Source organism: Enhydra lutris, unplaced genomic scaffold, assembly GCF_002288905.1.
Source record: "Enhydra lutris kenyoni isolate GAN:26980312 unplaced genomic scaffold, ASM228890v2 scaffoldscaffold2, whole genome shotgun sequence".
NCBI classification, from domain to species: domain Eukaryota; kingdom Metazoa; phylum Chordata; class Mammalia; order Carnivora; family Mustelidae; genus Enhydra; species Enhydra lutris.
Window position 1 is genome coordinate 7,838,266 of NW_019154086.1, and position 23,987 is coordinate 7,862,252.

General features: G+C 37.2%; 1 protein-coding gene across 2 annotated transcripts in view; it reads right to left on the reverse strand.

Moving 5' to 3' along the window:
* The window catches only part of LOC111146896 (YEATS domain containing 2), a 120,706-nt gene that overhangs the window by 40,733 nt on the left and 55,986 nt on the right, over positions 1-23,987 (reverse strand). Inside the window, exons 7-15 of one of the 2 annotated variants that reach the window (XM_022502637.1) lie at positions 21,649-21,760; positions 16,143-16,187; positions 13,163-13,343; positions 8,389-8,391; positions 7,634-7,873; positions 6,016-6,174; positions 4,447-4,550; positions 2,791-2,898; positions 1,868-2,050 (exon numbers count right to left, since the gene is read on the reverse strand). In XM_022502637.1, coding sequence (XP_022358345.1) covers positions 1,868-2,050; positions 2,791-2,898; positions 4,447-4,550; positions 6,016-6,174; positions 7,634-7,873; positions 8,389-8,391; positions 13,163-13,343; positions 16,143-16,187; positions 21,649-21,760 — 1,135 coding nt within the window. The remainder of the gene's footprint in view (positions 1-1,867; positions 2,051-2,790; positions 2,899-4,446; positions 4,551-6,015; positions 6,175-7,633; positions 7,874-8,388; positions 8,392-13,162; positions 13,344-16,142; positions 16,188-21,648; positions 21,761-23,987) is intronic. The other variant, XM_022502629.1, reaches the window with a different exon arrangement.

Below are 23,987 nucleotides of genomic sequence, written 5' to 3' on the forward strand. Positions count from 1 at the left end.
AAGCCTCCTCTGCCTTTGGCTCAGGTCATGATCCCAGGGTCCTGGGATAGAGCCTCGCATCGGGATCTCTGCTCAGCGGGGAGCCTGCTCCCCTCCCCCCTTCTGCCTGCCTCTCTGCCTACTTGTGATCTCTGTCAAATAAATAAACAAAATCTTTAAAAAAAAAAAAAAACAAACCTAAATGAGTGAGTCCATGTATCTTTGGTGAAGCAAAACAATTCTGAAGAATCACAAAGTGTCTGAGTAGGAAGTCTAGATAACAGTAACTGATTCATGAAAAGATTTGACAATGGCTTACTCCTAAGGCCAAAACAATAGTGAGTGCATTAGGAAGCAGCTGGGGTTACCTGTTCTAGTGATTTGGGCTAGGGAAGCCCCAAAGTCAAATTTGATGCTATAGCTTAGTGGTTCTTAAATTTGCCAAATCATACAAGTGAGCAAGAGAGCTTGATAAAAATCCAGATTCCCAAAGCCTCCAAGAAGATTCTGATTCAGAAAGTATGAGACAGGGTCTTAGTATCTATGTATTTTTAATCATCAGATGAGTCATGACCAGGTTAAGTTTGGGAAAGTGGTTAGTGGATTCTTACAGATTTTAGAACCATTCAGACTTTAGAACTGTAACATACGCATTTTTGTTACAATCTATGTGCAGCTATCTAGCCTAAACCAAAATACCTAAAACCATTTTTCTATTTTAAAGTATTCCTCTGGAGGCGGGGGGTACCTAGGTGGCTCAGTGGGTTAAGCCTCTGCCTTCCGCTCGGGTCATGATCCCAGGGTCCTGGGATCAAGCCCTGCATCAGGCTCCCTGCTCAGAGGGGAGCCTGCTTCCTCCTCTCTCTCTCTGCCTGTCCCTCTGCCTACTTGTGCTCTCTCTCTCTCTCCCTGATAAATAAATAAATAAATAAATAAATAAATAAATATATAAAATCTTTTAAAAATAAAATAAATAAATAAAGTACTCTTCTCTAAGCAATTCATCTATCCCTAGACAGGCTGCCTTTCAAGTTGAAAAACAAATATTTTTCATAATATTCTTGATAGCTTTAGAATATATCTGCCCCCTAAAATGAGATAATTTAACTCTATATGTTCTAAAAGCATGCTTAGGTTCCAGAAAATGGCTCACAAATTTTAATTAGCTCTACGATGGGAGATTTTGGAGTCAGAAGACCTGGGTTCAAATCCTGTGTCACTTATTAGCTAAAGTTCTCTCAAGAAGTTGCCTGACCCCCTCACAGGACAGTTTCCTCATTTGTAAAATGGGGTTGAGTGTATCATGAGGATTAGATAGCATGTAAATGAGAACGGGACACAGATAGGCACTCATAAGCACAACCAATGCAGGAAAACATGGGCCTATATGCCATTTTACAGTTGTCTTGATATGTTAGCTCCCCACACTTTCAAATTATAAAGCAAATAAATTCTCTGAACAGTCAAGAATCAGTAAACAGAGGCCACAGCCTGAACATCAGAGGTATAAACTACAGCACTCACCTACCAGAAACAAGTAGAACAGCTGACCCTGGTCCTGTCAGCTACCCATTTTACACCTGCATCAACTGGAAGTTGTGTCCATGAAGTCTACCATCTTCACTGCCAGAGAGATAACATAGCAACCCTATGCCTCTTTGACTATTCGTGGGCCCTCCATAACACAGCTCCTGCTCTTGTCAATGCTTACTGCAAGAGCGGACAGGTTTGACGCTGACTAACTTGCTTTTCCAACACAGCTTCCATCTACAGGATTTTCTGGGATCAGCAACCCTGTCATCTGAATTCTGTCAGCACCTTCCTGTTACTCAGGCAAATAACATTCACTGACATATTATTAACCTCCCCAACCCTACCCAACACAGACCTTGGAGGGCTGAATCTTTGGTGACTGGGAAGTCCCTTCTCCAGCAGTTAGGACCTGTTTTTGAGGGGACACAGCAATCATGTGACCCCCTTTCACTGTCACATACTGAGGGAGTGGTGACTGGCTGGCAGCTCCTGTTGCAGGCACGTGAGAGGCTTCACCAGGTTCCTGTTTGATGATTACCTGGCAACAAACATGATAATGACGCTGAATAACCATCCCATAAGAAAAGCCACTAATATCTGAAGCTATTCTGCTTGCAGGAATTAATGAATTAATGAAGCCTGGTCTATTAAAAAAAAATGACTCCAAAAAAAAAAAAATGACTCCACCATAAGGGTAGAAATACTGCTTAAATACAGCCCATAATAGCTATCAAAGGACCAAAAGTAGGATTTGATCCTGTGTTTCTGCAAACTTGACCTAGTCCATTTGTTCTAGATTTTGATGGCAAATGGCAGCAGAAAGAAACACACACACAGTTTGTACTCTCAGGAGTTACCACCTTGCTGGATACCAAGAGCTGCCCTGTGGACACGACTGAATAAATGGCAGCATGTTGCAGAAGTCTTAGAATCTGGTCTTAGGGAGTGCCTGGGTGGCTCAGTCAGTTAAGCACCTGCCTTCAGCTCAGGTCATGATCCCAGGGTCCCAGGATCAAGCCCCGAATCAAGCTCCCTGCTCAGTGGGAAGCCTGCTCCCTCTCCCACTCCCCATGCGTGAGTTCCCTCTCTGTTTCTCTCTCTGTCAAATAAATAAAATCTTAAAAAAAAAGAAAAGAAAAAAGAATCTGGTCTTAGAATTAGGACATACTAAAGAGTTACATGTTGTAGAGTAGTGTCAATCAACTCCAACATGCCACAAAAACAATTATGTAACAAAACCATACTGACTTGTGGGATAATGCCCTAATAAATACTCACTTTTGTGAAAGCTCCAAGTCCTCCAGTTAGAGGTTTAGGACTCTGAACCTTAGGGTGACTCCCAATAGGGCAAAGAGGTGGCATAGATGCAAACAAAGAATCCTCCTGCTGTGTATGTAAAAATACACATTGTATAATTAGGATAAAATAACTGACTTCAAATATTCTAGACCCTTTTATTTAATATAAACCTGTGACATTCTCTAGAAACATACCTGAAAAAACAAAACAAAACAAAACCCCAAAAGCTCAAAACTCTTTGTGGAGTTTTCCAAGCCCTGACCCTTGCATTTAATTATTGTTTTTAGAAACCAAATGCAAGGAAAGGCTATAACCTGACAAGAACCTACTCATCTGGGCCCTGGTGTATGCTGGAAAAACTATGATATACCTCTAGCATTTGGCTGATTCACTGGTTTGCATCTCCAGTCCCCTGCCTGATGGTAAGCCACTAAAGGCTTATTTTATTTCTTTTCTACCCCGAGCATAGGCACTAAATAAATAAATGAAAGAGCTACAGTGTTTCAGTATATACACCCTTTCAGTAGTATTCACACAACTTGATTTGTTGTCTTTACTCCAAATAAATACCCAACACAGAGGGAAGTTTTTCAATAGGGATTTAAAAAACAAAACAACAGAAAGAACTTAAACAATGAAGGCAAAACCAACAAAACAAAGGTAAACACTCAAAATTACTGATATTTGTCTCTAGTTCTCAAATACAAAATGTAAATCTCAGAGGCAATTAACCATAAATTAGGGACAAGCAACAAAGTTAATACTGCTTAACTATGTAATGAAAAGATCAACAAACATTAAAAACTGACTGGCAGAGAATGAAGACCTTCAAGGCAATTACTACAATTTAGGCATTCATATAACACAGTGCTCACAGGCAGCATTGCGCTCGGGAGAAAAACCTCACCTTAGAACAGAAAACTATTCAATATCATCACTGTTAAGTACCTATATGTAAGAATGTGTTAACACTTGTCATGTAGGAGATGACCTCTGAATTCTCAGTTTTCACACACCAGTTTATACCTCAAAGGCTCTAGGGAGCCATGACAATGACAAGTAACTAACTAACCAAAATAGCAGGGGCTGTCTCTGCCAAACAGTGAGCAGAGACCTAGCACTCTTAGCTGAACAAGTCAGATCATATTTGAAGTTCTAATTTTACAGGTTTCCTTACCCTGAAGGGGGGGGAGAAAAGAAAGAAAGAAAAAGAAGAAAGAAATAATTATTTTCAAGTAACTACATGGCTGACAAATAGAAAAAAATATGTATTTACTCCTTATTGGCACAAATATAGGAAGAAAAGAAGAATGCTGCTCAATGAATATTTTTATAAGAAAAAGTCTTGAACAAAGCTGACCTCCCCCCACTCCTATAAATAGCTGCGTCGTCATCATAGTAAGTTTTCAAATAGATACCGACTGTCCAACTGATGAAGCGTTGAGAAACATTTTCCATACTAGGAAAAAATCAACAGTAAGATAGGGGAGTCTGGAGTAGATGATCTTCAAGATGCTTATTAGCTTGAAGATTCTACTTAATGAAATTTGCATTATCAACTGACAAATTCTTGCTGGGCTTGAACTTACTGTCTTTACAAACTAGAAAAGTGCAATAATGCAATAAGAGTGTTACCTTGACAGTAGATGTTACAAAACTACTTCCATGAATTTTGGGAATAGGGGAACCTGCTCCTTGGGAGGCCTGGGAGGCAGTAGAGAGCTTGTTTGTAGGACTTCCTGATAAGCAAAGCAGATTTTAAAATAGTGTAAAATTTACAAAATGGAATTTAAAAGCATTTTCTACCACCTTACCCCTATACCCCACTATTTTTCATTTTTAACTGTTGAAAACTCACAACCCTGAAATTATTGAAAACATACTTAAGGATTCCTCCTATGAAGCTAACCACCTCACTAACCTAAAAACAGACAAGAAGCTAGTAAGGACATGCAGAAGAATAAGTACACAGACATTACACACTACCTGTACACAGAGACAGACACCAGAACATAAGGGTATTGGTTATATAATGATGTACCACATGAATGAATCTAACTGAATGCTAGCTCCTTCAAAATATTCTTACCAGGAGGTTGTACCTATTCCAAAGTGCTAGTGACATAAGCAATTTATACCCCACGTGTATACCTGCCTTTAGGGTCTGATAAAAGCAAGTCCCACTACCTATAGTAAAAAATAAGTCAAGACCAAAAATGGTATTTGATCACCTGCTCCATTTATCAAACGTGCCTGCAAAGACTGGCTAATTCCTATAAGTAACCATCCTCAAAGGATACCAATTTGACATCCCTGAATTTATTCAAAAGGCTATTAAGTAATTTCTGAAAGCAGCTTTTTTTTAAAGGAGTTCCACAATTATAATCACTGTTAAAGGACCTAACTTTTCCAAAAAAACTACTTAGAAAGATCCAGCATATATTCATGTGCTAAGATGAATTATGTTTAAAAAAAAAATCAGTCTTATGACCTTATAGTCACTTCTCTTTTCTCTCACTGTTTCTCTTAATTAAAAGTGAGAGCTATACCAAAGTTTACATTTAGAATCATGTGTTCAAATAGTTTAAATGAAACAAATACATAAAATAATGTTAGTGCAAATACTTGGAAAAAACCTGAAAAGCACTCTGTAGCTATAGGGAATTATGGTGACACATACAATAAATCCAGTTCTTATTCTTTCTATCAGAGGTCCCTTTTTTAAACTGCAGAGTTCATTTTCTCTCCCACACACACAATTTATCTTATTCACAGAAAAGTAAAGACCACTTTTTAGTTTGACTGGTGAGAAACATATGTGGGCCACAAAGGTATTCTTTTTCTTTTTCTGAAGCTTATTTTGGAAAATAACCACATTTGCTTGCAGGCCCAAAAAGAATGTCTTCTAAACGAAAACAAAATCAACTTTTTTTTTTTTTTTTTTAAGGAACATTAATTCTAGTTCTCTTTTAATCTTTAGAAATTAAAAACAAAATTTAAGTAAATTCCTAAAAAATAGAACTTTTACATATAGTACATCTTCTCGCAGAGAAACAGCACTGGCTTTACTACTCTAGAGTTCCTTCTCTTGTTTACAAACAAATACTTCATTCTCCCATTAGATGGCTACTAAGTCACGCTAGGATTTCGACTTTACGAAAGATCAAACCTTTCAGATCGCACAAATATTGATGAAATGCCTACCTGTAGTGGGAGTGGTGGCTCCAATAACCTGCCCCGGCTTATCCAGGATAACATAAGGGTTATTAATGACAGAGCTGGCAGCGCCTTGCTTCACATGGACTGGAGTGGAAGTCGGGGTTCGAGGCAGCGGTGATGGACTTGGAGTTGATATGGGGGAACCTTTATTAATAAAAAAGAGAAATGAAATAAACTAAAGACATATACTAAACCCATCTAAGAAAACACTGAAGACAATGGAGGACAAAGGTGACAAATGGGGAAAAGAGAATGGGAGTCTATGTTTCAGGTACTGAGCAACAGCAGCGGCGTAGCTGAGGCGGGGACTCATCCCTCCACCAGCATCAGCAAGCAGATTCTGAGAAACAGATTTTGAGGTGCTCCCCCAGACCTACTAAATATAAATCTGTACTTTCCAAGATTCCCCCACATACATACCCATCCCATGGGCACATTAAAGTTAAAAAAGCAGAGCTTTACATAATAGCGTGGAACTGCTGAATCCCTAGATAACCCAACTCTTCACAACTTGGGCCAATTGTTATAATAATGGTTATACTCCAAGACACTAAAATTATAGGAAATTAGTAAGTGAACAGCTAGACTTACAAACGAGGAGTCTTGATTTACAACTAATTTCCTACTTGAAAACATGGAATTCACCCACCCTAAACAGAAGTCTGTCAATACCAAGTCAGCTACAATCCAGAGATTCCTGTTCCCACAGAACACTCACAAAGATTACCCATGTACCATTCAACATCCTCAATGGTTTTTTTGTCAATCAAATTTGTCATCCATGAATTTCTCTAAACTTGTAACCAATTTGTATGTTCAGCCTATTCCGCCTCTGAAACAGCAAGTTCCAAAATGTTTCTAACTGGGAGGTAAAATTACACGTTCCTCACCTTTCATCAATTTCAAAGACTGGGATCATATTTCTGCTTAGTTGTGTATTTTTAGCACTGAAGACTCCTTTTCTCCACCTTCATATATACAGGCCTCCCACTGCCTAGGTATTTCTACTGACGTTCTTGCAAGTCTTTTCTGAAGTGATGTAACCTACACCATAAAGTATATTCCTACCTGAAGTCTACCTAACATAAATGTGAAACCGTCATGAGACAGTAGATAATTCAATCTCAGTGAAAATGAAGGCTCAGAATTACCTACTGATAATGCGAATGACTATTTTTCTATCTACTGTGCAGAGTATAAAAGACATTTTAATTCCAAACCAAGTCCCACCTTTCAAACTTTAACTCCACTCCAAAAGGCCTGCTCTAACTTTTTTTAATTACTAATCACTCTGGTTTCCATAGATAATTCAAAAACTTAATTCCTACCATAGTTTCAACCATACATCCTCGTAAACATTTTACCTCCACCACTTTTTGAACATGAAAAGTTGACCTTTTTGAATTTCATTTCTTATTCAAAAACTGTTTGCATATGAAACGACTTTTGTTTTCCCTTTGTTGACAGCTTTGCTAATCAATAGTCATTACTTATCAAATAAACAAACACCTCACTTGAAAGAATTTTTAAAAAGCCATAATACTTTCTTTTGCCATTACAACAATTTTTATACCCATCAACTTGACATACATCATCTGTATACCTGAAACAATTTTGCAGCTCATGGTGATGGGTTGGAAGGATTTTCCGGGTGACTCAGGATTAGGAACCTGACTTTGTGGCACAATTTTGCAGCTTGATGCTATTGGCTGAAAAGCTGAATTGCCATGAGAACAAAAAGTAACTTTCTGGGATGTCGTCATTTTGGTGGGTGTTCGTTCCAATGAAGATGGCAAAGAATAAAAAGTAGTGTGTCTCTCAGCTTCGGTATTGGTTGGGAAGCCTATTTGAAATGAAACAGGCAAATGGTAAGTCATGAATCACTTAGACATAATAAAACCTTTCCACTGTGGTTAAAGAATGAAACAATAAAAATCCCTTCTCATTTCAACAACCATTTAAACCACTTCCCAGTAAAATACATACAATTAACAGTATTTATAAACCCTTCTATACACATAATTAGATGAAATGTAAATTATCAGTTTAGAATCATTTTATTAAAATGTTTCTTTCAAAAAATTAGAAAACATATTAACTATAAAGCACATACAATATAAAAAGTATACAAGTATATTATGTTCTGAATCAGAAAGCTATTTAAATTGAAAAGAATAACTTGAAGCATTCACTTAATCTAATAATGTTCTATTTTATTAAATGCCCATGAAGATGCAACTGAAATTTAAAGAGGAATAAAACTGAAATTTGTAAAAGGACTAAAATATTAACATCACATTAAAATGTAGGCTTAGGGGGCACCTGCTGACTCAATCAGTTAAGTGTCCGATTGCTGACCGGCTCAGGTCATGACCTCAGAGTTGTGAGACTGAGCCCCACATTGGGCTCTATCTACACTGAATGTGGAGCCTGCCTAAGATTCTCTCTCTCTTCCCCTCTGCCTGTCCCTCCTCTCTCTCTCTTAAAATAAATAAACAAATATAAATAAAAATGCAGGTTTGGAGATTAAACTGACACCATTTAGAACCAGTTTTATATCTTACACGTATAGGTCAGAGAAATTATTAAATCATACACTTAAATATTTACTAAATGAAAAAATGCCATAGTCAAAATACCTTTGATTAACCTTCTTAAATTATTTTAAAATTAAATTAATTTTTAAATTAATTTTGAGGGGGGAGGGGCAGGAGAGGGAGAGAGAGAAGCTTACGCAGACTCCCTACTGATGCAGGGCTCAATCCTAGGACTCTTAAGATCATGACTGGAATGGAACTCAAGAGCAGGATGCTTAACTGACTGAGACCCCCAGGCACCCTGACAATGAATCTTATACTGGTTTTTTGGTTTTGCTGTTTTTCTTTCTTTCCTTTTTTTTTTTTTTTTTTTTTCAAAGTAGGCTGAACTGAGCGAGGAGCCTAACAAAGAGTTCAATCCCAGGACCCTGAGATCAAGACCTGAGCTGAGATCAAAAGTGGGATGGTTAACGGACTGAGCCACCCAAGCACCCCTTATATTGCATTCTTAATTCCAATACAGTTAACATACAGTATTATGTAAGTTCAGGTATATAATATAGTGATTCAGCAACTGTATACATTATTCAATGCTCATCACAAGTGTATCCATAATCTCCTTCACCTATTTCACCCACTCCCTCACCCACCTCTGCTTTGCTAACCATCAGTTTATTCTCTATAGTTAAGAGTCTGGTGTTTTTTTTTTCTTTTTCTTTTTTTTTTTTTGGTCTCTTTTTTTTGTTAGTTTGTTTTGTAAACTCTACATATGAGTAAAATCATATGGTATTTGTCTTTCTGATTTATTTCACTTAGAATTATACTCTCTAGATCAATCCATGCCACTGCAAATGGCAAGATTCATTCTTTTTAAGTCTGAGTAATATTCCAGTTTACAAAGGTACCACCTCTTTTCTATCCATTCATCTGTCACTTGCACTGCTTCCATAATCTGGCTGTTGTAAATAATGCTGCAATAAACATAGGGGTGAGTGTATCTTTTCGAATTCATGTTTTTTGTATTCCTTGGGTAAATACCCAGTAGTAGAATTACTGTATCATATATATAATACTTATGTTTTTCATTTTTTGAGGCATCTGTGTTCCACAGTGGCTGCACCACTTTGCATTCCCACCCACAGTCCACGAGGGTTCCCTTTTCTCCACATCCTCACCAGCACTTGCTCTTTCTTGTGTTTCTGATTCTAGCCATACTGACAGGTGTGAGATGATCTCTCATTGTGGTTTTGATTTGCATTTCCCTGATGATGGGTGATGCTGAATAACTTTTCATGTGTCTGTTGCCATCTGTGTGTCCTCTTTGGAGAAATGTATGTTCATGTCTTCTGCCTATATATACATTTTTTTAAGATTTTCTTTATTTGACAGACAGAGATCACAAGTAGGCAGAGAGGCAGGCAGAGAGAGGCGGGAAGCAGGCTCCCCAATGAGCAGAGAGCCCGATTTGGGGCTCGATCCCAGGACCCCAGGATCATGACCTGAGCCGAAGGCAGAGGCTTTAACCCACTGAGACACCCAGGCGCCCCTTCCGCTTATTTTTTAACTGGATTACTTGTTTTTTTGGTGTTGAGTTGTAGAAGTTCTTTGTGTATTTTGGACATGTCATTTGCAAATATTTTCCCCTATTCAGTAGGCTGTCTCTTAGTTTCATTTATTTTGCTGTGCAGAAGCTTTTTATTTTGATGTAATCCCAAGAGTTTATTTTTGTTTTTATTTTCCTTGCCTTGGGAGACATATCTAGAGAAGTGTTGCTACTGCCGATGTCACAGAAATTATTGCCTGGAATCTCTTCTAGGATTTTTATGGTTCAGATTTCATATTTAGATCCTTAACTCATGAGTTTATTTTTGTGTATGGTGTTAAGAAAGTGGCCCAGTTTCATACTTTTGCATGTTGCTGTTCTGTTTCCACAACACCATTTGTTGAACAGATGGTCTTTTTCCCATTATATATTCTTGCCTCCCCTGTCAAAGATTAATTGACCATATAAGCATGGGTTTCTTTTCAGGTTTTCTATTCTGTTCCATTGATCTATGTGTCTTTTTTGTGCCAGTACCATACTGTTTCAATTACTCCAGCTTTGTAGTATATCTTGAAATCTGGGATTGTGATACTTTCAGTTTTATTCTTTTTTAAGACTGGTTATTTAGGATTTTTTTTTTTTTTTTTTAAGGTTTATCTTATTTATGGATGCCTGGATGGCTCAGTCGGTTAAGTGTCTGACTCTTGATTTTGGCTCATGTCATGATCTCAGCATTATGGGATTGAACTCCACATCGGGCTCTGTGCTCAGCAAGAGCACTCAAGTCTGCTTGAGATTCTCTCTTTCCCTCTGCCTTTCTCCCCCAACTAGCATTCATACATGCTCTCTCTAAAATAAACAGATAGGTAGATAGATAGATAGATAAAGTCATCTTAAAAAAAAAAAAGATTTATCTTATTTATTTTAGAGAGAGGGAGAATAGGAGGGACAGAAAGAGAGGAAGAAAGAATCCCAAGGAGACTGCTGAGCATGGTGCCCAATGCAGGGTTTGATCCCACAACTCTGAGACTATGACCTGACCTGAAACCAAGAACTGGATGCTAAAACGACTGCACCACCTGGTGCCCCTTAAGGTCTTCTGTAATTCCATACAAATTTTAAGATCATTTGTTCTAGTCTGTGAAAAATGCTGTTGTTATTTTGGTATGGACTGCATTAAATCTATAGATTGCTTCGAGCAGCCTGGACACGTTAACAATATTTGTTCTTCCAACCCATGAGTATGGAGTATCTTTCCATTTGTTTGTCTCACCTTCAATTTCTTTCACAAGTGTTTCATAGTTTTCAGAGTATAAGTCTTTCACTTCCTTGATTAAGTTTATTCCTAAGTATTTTATTCTTTTTGGTGCAACTGTAAATTCAATTATTTAATTTCTCTTTCTGCTGCTTCATTATTAGTGTATAGAAATGCAACAGATTTCTATACATTGATTCTGTATCCTGTGACCTTACTAAATTCATTTATCAATACTACTAGGTTTTTTGGTGGAGTCTTCAGAATTTTCTATATATAGTATCGTGACAGTTTTACTTCTTCCTTACCAATCTGGATGCTTTTCATTTCTTTTTCTTGTCTAATTGTTAAGGTTGGGCCTTCCAGTACAACGTTGATAAAGTGGTAAGAGTGGATATCCTTGTCTTGTTCTTGACCTTGGGGGAACTGACTATGATGTTAGCTGTGAGTTTTTCATATATTATAGCCTTTATCATGTCAAAGTACATTCCTTTAAACCTACTTTGTTGAAGGTTTTTATCAGGAATGGTGTACTTTGTCAAATGCTTTTTCTGTATCTATTGAAATGATCATATGGCTTTTATACATTCTGTTATTGATGTGACCTATCACGCAGATTGATTTTTGAATACTGAACCATCCTTGCATCCCAGAAATAAATCCCATTTGATCATGGTGAATGATTTTTTTAAATTTATTGTTGGATTCAGTTAGCTACTATTTTGTTGAATTTCTGCATCTACGTTCATCAGAGATATTGCCAATAGTTCTCTTTTTTTTGGGTAGTATCTTTATCTGGTTTTAATATCAGGGTAACACTGGCCTCACAGAATGAATTAGGAAGCTTTTGTTCCTCTTCTATTTTTTTTAGAATAACCTGAGAAGAGGTACTAACTCTCCTTTAAATGTTTGGTAGAATTCCACCTGTGAAGCCATCTGGTCCTGGGCTTTTGTTTGTTGGGAGGTTTTCTTGTTTTGGGCTTTATTTATTTATTCTAGAGAGAGAAAAAGAGAGAGAGAGAGATTGCGAGTATGCATGCATGCAAGCAGGGGGTGGGGGGAGAGGGAGAGAGAAACTCAAGCAGACTCTCTGCCGAGCACAGTGCCCTATGTGGGGCTTGATCCAACAATCCTGAAATCACAACTTAAGCTGAAACCAAGAGTCGGGTGCTCAACCAATTGAGCCACCCAAGCGCCCCAGGAGTTTTGTGTACTGATTCAATTTCATTGCTGGTAATTGGTCTGTTCAAATTTCTATTTCTTCCTGATTCAGTTTTGAAAGGGTATATGTTTTTAGGAATTTATCCATTTTGTCTAGGTTGCCCAATTTGTTGGTATATAATTTTTCATAGTAGTCTTATAGTCCTTTGTATTTCTGCGGTGTCAGCTGTTATTCTGTATTTTAAATAAGATTAGATACTTTACATTCAATTTCTTGTTCACCCAACTACGTACCAAAACCAAAAAGTCTTCCTGTAACATATCCGAAGAAACTGTTACAATCATCAAAAAAATAAACATTTAATGCCTTTTTGTGAGTTTAATATTCTATAAAATACCAGTAGAACTTCATGAAAAAATTTTTTCTGATAAGAATAAAGATTTGTCTATTTTCATAATTGGACTTATAGTAGAGGCAGCATGCCTACTTATGGAAAATTTATTTTCCATACACTCTTACAGCTCTACAGGCAGTAGTTCAAAATCAAATTATGCAAATGAGAGAAAGGAATGCCCCAGAGAGCGACTCCTCTGTACAAGGAAAAATTCATTTCTATACAAGGAAAAATATATTACCTTTCTCCACACATGTATCAGGTACTGGCTCATGTGACTGCTTTATCGGTGAGGAAGCTTTCACTGGGGCTGGAATGGTCAAAGGCAAAGATGGTGGGGCATCAGAGATGTCCGACTCGGAGGACTGAGGATAAATGGAGTCTTCTCCAAGAGAGTGTCGGTGGAGCTCAACATCCACTACCTATACAATCAGGCAACAATGGGGTTCATGAATCCATCAACAATGTCACAGAAACCCCCAAACCTGTCCAAGAATGTGATACTCTAAGAGATGTGACAAATGATTTCTAATCAAACTGCAAAGGCAATTTCAATCTAAGAACTAAAGGATTTAGGGGCGCCTGGGTGGCTCAGTGGGTTGGGCCTCTGCCTTCGGCTCGGGTTGTGATCTCGGGGTCCTGGGATCGAGCCCCGTATCGGGCTCTCTGCTCAGCGGGGAGCCTGCTTCCCCCTCTCTCTCTGCCTGCCTCCCTGCCTACTTGTGGTCTCTCTCTCTCTCTCAAATAAATAAATAAAAAATTAAAAAAAAAAAAAAAGAACTAAAGGATTTATCCCAGAATGTAATCTAGTTTGGTTTAACAGATAGATAACTCAGCGAAACCAATCATGTAATCAGGGCCTTTCCATTTGCTGTTTCTATGCCTTCGAACACTATATTCTACCCCCTCCCAATCTTTGCATAACTGTCTCTTTCTCATCATTAGGTCTCAATCAATGTCACCTTCTCAGAGATGTCTTCTCTAACCAACCTAGCTAAAGCAACCCCCTTGTCCCCCAGCTACTCTCTTCTTTATAGCATGTATTTTAAGTGAAATTATCTCATTTGCTTTTGTTTACTATATACCTTCTCCCCATTTTCAACACAACCAAGAAGATAACTCCTTAAAAGCAGTAACTATCTTATTTATCTCTGTATCCCCAATACCAGGACCAGTGTCTAGTATATGGTATATGCTCAGTAAATGTCTTTTGATACAACATAGCACACTTCTCTAAACAGAATAAGGTTTAACCAGCTAATTCTCACTACAATGGCTACTGCTGATTTATCATGAATACAAAAGAAAAAAGGTGGGAGGAGTATGGGGAAGGAAAACAAAGTTGGAGGTCCCATTTCCCGACTTCAAAACTGATGATTACAAAACTATAGTAATCGAAACAGTGTGGTACTGGCATCAAGAAGACATACAGACCACTGGAATAAAATCCCCCCTCATGTATATGGTCAAATTATTTTTGACAAGGTTGCCAAGACCCCAGGGAAAGGCAGTCTTTTCAACAAATGGTGCTGGAAAACTGGGTATCCACATGCATTAGAAAGAAGGTGGATCTTTACCCTCACACCATTTATAAAAATTAACTCAAAATGGATCAAAGACCCAAACATAAGACCTAAAAACAATAAAACTCTTAGAAGGAAATATAGGGCAAAGCTTCATGACAGTGAATTTGGCAATGATTTCTTGGATATGACACTAAAAGCATAGGCAGCCAGAGGAAAAATTGATAAGTGGACTACATAAAAATTAAAAACTTGTGTGTATCAAAGGACATAATCAGCAGAGTGAAAAGGCAATCCACAAATGATCTGAAAAGAGATGATATCAAGAATGTAAAGAGAACTCCTAAAACTCAACAACAAAAACCCAAACACATGATTCACAATGGGCAAAGGATCTGTCTGACCAGACATTTCTCCCAAGAAGATTCACAAACACCCAATAAACACATGAAAGATACTCAACATCAATAATTATTAGAGAAATGCAAACCAAAACCACAACGAAATACCACCTTATCCTCATCAGTCTGGCTACTATCAAAAAAAAAAAGAAAACAATAAGAGTTGACAAAGATGTGGAGAACTGGAACTCTTGTGCACTGTTTGTAGGAATGTAAAATGGTGCAACTGCTGTGGAAATAGTGTGGCAGTCCCTCAGAAATTAAAATTAGAGCTACCATGGGGCACCTGGCTGGCTTAGGTGGTAGAGCGTGTAACTCTTGATCTTGGGGTTGTAGGTTCAAGCCCCAAGCTTGAACTTTTTTTCTACTTAAAAGAAAAAAAAAAAAAAAAAAGAGGTACTATTATGATCCAGCAATTCCACTTTCTTGTGTATATACCCCAAAGAACTGAAAACACAGACTCAAACAGATACCTATACATCCATGTTCTTGCAGGATTATTCACAATAGCCAAAAGATGTAAGCAACTCAAGTCCTCATTAACAGATAAATAAGCAAAATATGCCACATACACACAATGGACTATTATTCAGCCTTTTTTTTAGGAAGTTCTGATGCATGCTACAAGGTACATCTTTTTTTTTTTTTTTTAAGATTTTATTTATTTATTTGACAGACAGAGATCACAAGTAGGCAGAGAAGCAGACAGATAGAGAGAGGTGGAAGCAGGCTCCCTGCAGAGCACAGAGCCCGATGTGGGGCTCGATCCCAGGACACTAGGACCATGACCTGAGCCGAAGGCAGAGGCTCCAACCCACTGAGCCACCCAGGCGCCCCTACAAGGTACATCTTAAGGATGAACCTTAAGAACATTATGTTAAGTAAAATAAACCAATCATAAGAAAAAAAAATACTGTATAATTCCAGTTATATGGTACTTAGAGTAGTCAAAAAGCCATAGGACAGAAAGTAGAAGGGAGGCTTCCAGGGGCTGAAGGGAGAGGGGATTGGAAGTTACTGTAAATAGGTTTCATTTTAATTTTCCAAGATGAAGAATAGTGTGGGGGATGACAGCAATAGCTGCACAAAAATGTGATTATATTTAATACTTACTCTTACTGTACAATTAAAAATTGTTAAAAGGGTAAATTCTGTGTGCATTTTGTCATTTTTTAAAGTTAAATAGGGGAAGATAAACTTTTTAAGAAATTAAGCACTCACTTTTTTTCCTAATTACAAATGAAGATCAATTTCCATTTTACCTTATTCTCAAATAGTACTGTAGGAAAAAACCTACCGTCTCTGCTCCAAGAGTCTGCAAGCCAGTGTAAGTTCTATCCAGCTATTGAAAAGACAAAAGAAGAGTGTAAAGTTTCACTGAGCTTACTTATAAATCTTAGGATATAATCTTATCTAAAACCCCTTTCATCACAAGTCTTCATAACATAGAATCTACTTTTCCATAATATAAATTATCATCAGTTCAATAAAAACCCTCTTAATTGGGGTAGAATGAGTAAAATTAATAAAAACAATTTCAAACATACAGGTATTGTACTTTTAATATAAACTATATACTTCTAAAAACATTCCAAGGACAATCTAAAAATGGAGGAAGTTTTACACAAAAAGTATTTACTACAGCATTATCTATAACCATAAACTGAAAATGGGACCCTCCAGTAATAGAGAAATGTTTAAGTAAATCATTTTTTTAAAAGATTTTATTTATTTATTCGAGAGAGAGATAGAGAGAAAGGGAGAGCAAAGAGGGTTCTGAGAGGCAGACTTCCCACTGAGCAGAGAGCCTGATGTGGGGCTCGATCCCAGGACCCTGAGATCATGACCTACGTGATCTGTGCTGAAGGCAAGACACTTAACCAACTGGGCCACATAGGCACCCCTAAAGTAAATTTTGAACCATCATTTGTAAAGTATTACAAGCCACTTGGATGTTTACAAAGATGATGTAAAAAATATATTTAAAAACAGGCTATGGGGGTGCCTGGCTGGCTCAGTCACTAGAACGTGACTTTTGATCTTGGGTTTATAGGTGTGAGCCCCATGTTGGGTGGAGAAATTACTTAAAAAACAAAATCGTTTTTTTAGGGGTACCTGGGTGGTTCAGTTGGTTAAACTCCTGACTCTGGATTTTGGCTCAGGTCATAATCTCAGCATTGTGAGATCAAGCCCCAAGTTGGGCTCTGAGCTAGGCATGTAGCCTGCTTAAGATTCTCTCTCTCCCTCACAAAACAAAATAACAAAACAAAAACCAGTAAGTAAAAAATGTTTAAAAATCATTTCTAAAAAAAGGGACAGTGGCTCAGTCAGTTGAGCCTCTGTCTTTGGCTCCAGTCATGATTTCAGGGTCTTGGAATTGAGTCCCACATTGGGCTCCCTGCCCAGTGGGGAGCCTGTTTCTCCCTCTCCCTGCTCTTGTTCTCTCTTTCTCAAATAAATAAAATCTTTTAAAAATAAATAAGTAAAGAGATTGGCTATAAAAATACACATATAGATGACAAAATTATATATTTAAAGTATATTTTCGAAACTCTTTTGAAAAAAAATAGATGAAAATTTAAGCAATATAGGCAATGCTAATAATCACTTCCAATATATTAGCATCATGAGTGATTTATTTTAGAGGAAAGAAAGGAATGTTAATAATATAAACAAAATTTACACTTACAAAGAGGCTAAGTTCTTATTGCTATATTTTATTTATATTCCAGCACTTATAAAAAAGATCTATACACAAATATAGAATATTACTCAGCCAAAAAAAGAATGAAATCTTGCCATCTGCAAGAACTAGAGGCTATTGTGCTAAGGGAATTCAGTTAGAAAGAGACAAATTATCTTTTGTAGAATCTAAAAAAAAATGAATAAACAAACAACACCCAGAAACAGTTCTATAAACACATAGAACTGGTAGTTGCCAAAGACAACAGGGGTAGGGTGTTAGGCAAAATAAGTGAAGGGGATCAAGAGGTACAAACTTCCAGTTATATAATTAGTAAGTCACAGGGATGAAAAGTACAGCGTAGGGAATACAGTTGATAACATTGTAGTAACTTTGTATGGTGAGTACACTTATAGAGCTGAGCACTGAGTAATGTATAGAATTGTTAAATCACTATGTTGTATACCTGTAGCTAATATAACACTATCCGTCAACTATATTTCAATGAAAATCAGAAAAAGTTTTTGTCTAACATGAACAATTTGTTATTTGACAGCATTGTTGCTTTGCTTGAAGCAATAAAGCATTCTTAAAAAAAAAAAAAAGGATCTGTGGACCTTATCAGTATAAACGTTGCACAGGTGCACCTAGGTGGCTCAGCTGGTTAAGCAATGGTTTCAGCTCTTGGTTTCAGCTCAGGTCACCATCTCAGGGTCTTCAGATCAAGCCTGAGTCTGGCTCCCTGCTCAGCAGGACGTCTGTTGAGATTCTCTCTCCCTCTCCCCTTTCCCTACCAGCTCATACTCCCTCCCCCTCCCTCTCTCTCAAAAATAAATAAATCTTTTTAAAAAAAATAAACATCACACAGTAAGATCAACAGAGGAAAACTATTAAGTTGGATAAAAAGGAAAGATGACTTACTAATCAGCGAACAGAAAACTCTAAGACTCGCAAAAAGTAGATTTCAAGTCTAGCTGCGTTCTTTAGCAGCCTACACAGACATGACAACTCAGTTATGTGATCTAGTTTCAAAACAGAAAGACAATGGAGGGTGGATTCATCCTAGTTCCATGGAAGAGATCTAGTTTTAATACTTAAATCTTAGCCAACAGTATGCCTATTAATTTTAGGCTACATCCATTTTCGTATTTTTCAGAGCATGGAAATAATAGTCTCTCCATAATGCGCACTGGCTTATGTTTCATTCTTGGGACCGCACTTTGAGACATTGATAAAATAGCACTGTTATCAAAATGGCAAGAGAAACTAGAAAGCACAACACACAAGGAATTTTACAAGAACAGGTCTGCCTGGAGATGATTTAAGGAGAGACATGAAGGGCGCCTGGGTGGCTCAGTGGGTTAAGCCGCTGCCTTCGGCTCAGGTCATGATCTCAGGGTCCTGGGATCGAGTCCCGCATCGGGCTCTCTGCTCAGCAGGGAGCCTGCTTCCCTTCCTCTCTCTCTGCCTGCCTCTCTGCCTACTTGTGATCTCTGTCTGTCAAATAAATAAATAAAATCTTAAAAAAAAAAAAAAAAAAAAGGAGAGACATGAAGGCTGCCAAACATTTTTAGGGTTCTTATAAAACAAAACAAAGTCCTGTCCTGTGCTACTCCAGAAATCAATGAACACAAATAAGATCAAGGTTTAAAAAAAAAAAAAAAAAAAAAAAAAATGCACAGTTTTAAATTTATGAAAGAACCTTCCAAAAGTTTATTTACCAAACAGATAAATGATTTGTCTGGGGAATTACTGTGCTCTGGGGTGACGGCTAATCAGGAATGCAGGATGTGGGAATTTCATACATTCTGGAAACTTTAAATAGTACATACTTCCAACACTTGAGTATTTAGTATTTAATGTAATTACAAAATATCAAATATAGAGTAAGTATTTCAGCATTTCAGTATACTGAGAGGTCACTATGGGTTTAAATAGTCAGGGAAAGTACATAGGAACTTGAACTTGAAGAATGGAAAGAATTCAAACAGGCATTCTAGAGAGGGCAAGAGCATTAAAAAAAAAAAAAAAAAAAAAAGACACAAGAGAAGAAGGCCCGAGGCACTTCTGGGGCATGAATAACTGACCTAGCTGGAGTAGTATATCCATGCAGGAGATTAGTGTAAGATAATCTAGGGGAAGTATATTGAGTCAAAATGTGAAAAGCCCGGAACAGTAGGCAGGAAGTCTGAACTTGAGTAAAGGGAATTCAGTGAAGGTTTCTCAGAGAGGAAGAGCATAATGGTTCTCCTATTTCAGGAATACTAACTGGATGGTGGTGTACAGAAAGCACTGAGGGTAAAGGAGACAGATTAGAATGAAAGAAGCTAATTAGGAGATAGTAGAAAAATGGCCTAGGCAAGAGAGGGAAGGGCAAAGAATAAGAAAGATGATGAAGAAAGAATAATAATCAGCAACTGAACAAATATTTAGAACAAAGAGGCAAGAATCCAAGATGGCTCTGAGAATTAACACAGAAATAACAGGCCAAAGAGTATTCCAGTACAAACAAAAATCACATAAGTATAACATAGGCATTTAAGACCTCAAGGCCAATCAATATATAACAAACAGTAAAATTAAGTTTTCCAGAAAAGCTGATAAGAAAATTTAAATAATGTCATTTTTAAAACAGTATTTAACAGGGGCACCTGGAGAGCTCAGTTAGTAGAGCATGTGGTTCTTGATCTCAGGATCATGAGTTCAAGCCCCACATTGGGTGAAGAAGTTGCTTAAATAAATAAAACTTTAAAAATGTTTAAAATGTTCAAAAATGTTTAAAAACATAAAAAAATTATGTCTCAATCTTCCACCAGCAACTCTAAGTGATACAGACAATATACCAGTATGAGAGCTATGTAAAAAATTCCTTTTATTTTAGAAATTAGGGCTGGGTGTAGTATGATAGAAGATGGTACGTGCAGTGCTTAAAATAAGATAAAAGGAAAGCAAACTATTTTAGACCTTCCTCTAATTAAGTGGGACCATATCCTGCCCCTCTGAACAAAGTGGCTGCATATTCTTTATTTTGTTCCAGTTTTTTTCTGAGGTCATAAAGCAATCTAATCTTAGAGTAATCTCTAAAAAAATGACTTCAACACAAAGTTAAACAGTGCTATCTATCACCAATGGAGGGCAAATTTCAGCCTTAAGGTTGAAAAGGTTGTATTGGCACAACAAAGGGAACAAAATGGGAATTCTGCAGATGTACTGAGATTCATTTAGTTCAATTTTGTGAGCTACTAATGGGAACAATGTGGTAAACCACAAAATAAGGGTGTTTTGGGGATAAGTTTAATATTAGAAATATAGCTTATACAGAGAAAAGCTACAAGAGGCTATATAGAAAGGGACTAGGAAAACATTTTAAAAATGGTCTTTCAATTATAAAAGTTGAACATGTTTATTATACAAAATTAGAAGAAAAAAAAAAAAGCAACAGACAATAAGGGCAGGAGAAATTGCCCACAATGTCATTACTTCGATTACTCCAATAAATCACAGTTAATTTCATACTATATGAAGTTTGGTACTCTGCACTTTTCATTTACTATGATTGGTACTTTTTCCCTATGTATAGAAAACACTTCATAAAATATAAATTATAATGCCTGCATAATAAACCACGAGGCTATGTCAATGAAAAATTTCTTAAAATACAAATCAAAAGAATGACAACTTTGTACAGTACTTTCAATTTCCTAAAACATGTTCACTTCTGTCTTTATCCTTACAAGATAAACATACCCATATCCTTATAAGATAAACAGATGAGGTATATAATTTGCACCATTTTACAGAAAAGTAAACACATTTTGTTTTTAAGAGTTCAGTCACTTAGTCCCAGGTAACACAGTAACAGTGAGCTCTGATCAGAGATTCAAGTCTTCTGATAATCTGGCCAGTTCATTTTTTTAAAGAATATACATTCTGCTATAATGCAACCCTTCCGCCAACCTTCAGAGAACAAAGGGGTGTTGCAGTAGCCTGCATAACACAATCAAAAACATTAATCCTGCTTCCACTGTCCTTGGCCACTTCTCTCAGGAGTCCTAACCAACGGCTTTAAGTAACCAGGTAAAAAGAGTTACTTCATTTCAGGGGAGCAACACGTTGTTACCTTCAGATTATGTATGATATCTATCCGCTTGTTCTGGCTGTCCTTAAAATGAACTTGAACTCTGACAGGAAACTCACCCCAGCCTCTTCTGGTCAGGTGAAAAGGAGGCTCTCTAGGGAAAAGCATACATTAACACATTAAGCCATAGTCACGCTCTAGAGAGGAAATGTTTTCTCATACTGGGTAAGTTAGAGATTCACAGCCTCTGACAATAATTTACATTTTCTCATTTGAAGCTCAATCAATAAATGCTGAATTTTACTGAAATGCTGAAAAGAAAAATTCAACTCAAACCTACATTAAGCTTTCAGTTACTGAACACTTAGGGCTAAGAGACATGTAGTATATAATCCAATGTCCTCATTTTCACAGGCAGGGAACTAAGGTGATTTGATGGCTGTTACATATTAGAAGCCAGAATCCTTGACTACTTGACAGACACAGGCTGTGAGGTTTATGTTCCCTACCCCAGACACCCATATTTATTCCCTCACTCTGGCAAAAACAGAATAAATCACAAATGCTCAATCTGAAAGTGACAATTTATTTGGAACTATCTGCTAACAGGACTTAAAAAAACATATGTTCACCATATGATCTTCCCACACAGTGATGACGATTTTAGTGGATAGAGGAGGAATGTGTGTGAATGCTAACTGGACTGGAGAATTTTCAGTCAAAACACAATTTGTGAAGGGAAGAAAAAGGAAAGTTGATGAAAAAAAGACAAGCAAATTGTTAATGATGTTTGGTATAGGAGGGTTCAAGATACTCTACTTCGGAGTATGTTTGGAATTTTCCATAATAAAAACATTTTAAATTTAACTGAGAGAACGTCATGTACTCAAAAATAATATGGTTTAAGTTAAAGGGGGGAGAGAATGCTTTAAAATGAAAATATTCATTATGAATCAGTGGCTTGGAATCACTAAAATGAGAGAAGATGCCAAGATGGCAGGGAGAAAGGAACATTCAGTGGGATGTGTTTTTGCAAAACTAAGAAGAGACATGAATTCAGTAAAGACAAAGTCCAAGAACACAACCTGAGAGAAATCTAACAGATCTAAATTACCAAGAACAGAGCAGGAAGCTACCAGAAGGGCTCAACACAGGAAAAATCTCTGAGTGTGAGAGTGGCCTGGAAGGAAGAAAAAGCAATAGCTATGTTATCAACCAGAGAGAAAAGAAAGCAAAGCAAACCAGAGCACCCTGGACAGGAGAAACCAGCTCAACACTGGCTGAGTTAGTAAGAGAAGTAACCATGATGCTGGGATAGTTTCAGACAGAAATTAAAGAACAGGCTTGGGGTCAAATGAGAAGGTCTACCTGAGACAGCAGTTTGAAATGGACACAGCGGAGCCTAGAGGCATGGTGAACTTTAAAAGAAGAATTACAGCTCTACTGATGACATTTCTGGTCATTAAATTCCAGTGAAGTAGAGAGCCTAAATTCATTCTGCAATATGCATCAATTATACTATTTGTATGTTGGATTTCTCTTAAAATGGATATGGCAAATCAGCTGTGTTCCTCAGTTTCTGTACTTTGGTTAAACTCTAGTGAATGAACAGGAAAGACTGCTGCCAGAGAAGACAGACAAACAGCATAAAGGCCAGGAAAAAGGAACAATGCCTTTTTTTTTTTTTTTTAAAGATTTTATTTATTTGACACACAGAGAGAGAAATCACAAGCAAGCAGAGAGGCAGGCAGAGAGAGAGAGAGAGAGGAGGAAAGAGGCTCCCTGCTCAGCAGAGAGATCATGACCTGAGCCGAAGGCAGAGGCTTTAACCCACTGAGCAACCCAGGCGCCCCAGGAACAATGCTTTTAACAGGAAATTTCCCCCTAACTCTATTTTTGGAAGCAAAAAAGGAATCTAAGACTTACCAATAGACATCACTTACGGAAATGTTAAACTTCAAAAAGATACACGTATTTCACACAGAAATAGGACTGCCAGCCCCAAACAGACTTCTTTATTTCTGGATTCTTCACATCAGGTGAAATGTATCAATGACCAAGAACAAAAAACCACAGAATACTGGGCTAAAGACGTGGTTTTTTCAACACTCATGTTTGAGAGCCTAAAAATGAAATTGCCCTTTTATCAATTAAACTCTACTATTAGAATAAAACAACGTATCAAACAATTTTCTGAGGTTCCACCCAGTGAAATATGTCAAGACATTGAAGTAAGTTTTATGAACACTAAAAGGAAAAAAAATCTGATTTGCATTGAAAACCACTATACTGATTCATTCCCTAGGGTAGACAGGAGATAGAAAGATTCAATTTCATAAAATATGTGAAAATCATTAATTCAATGTAATTTTAATCCATAA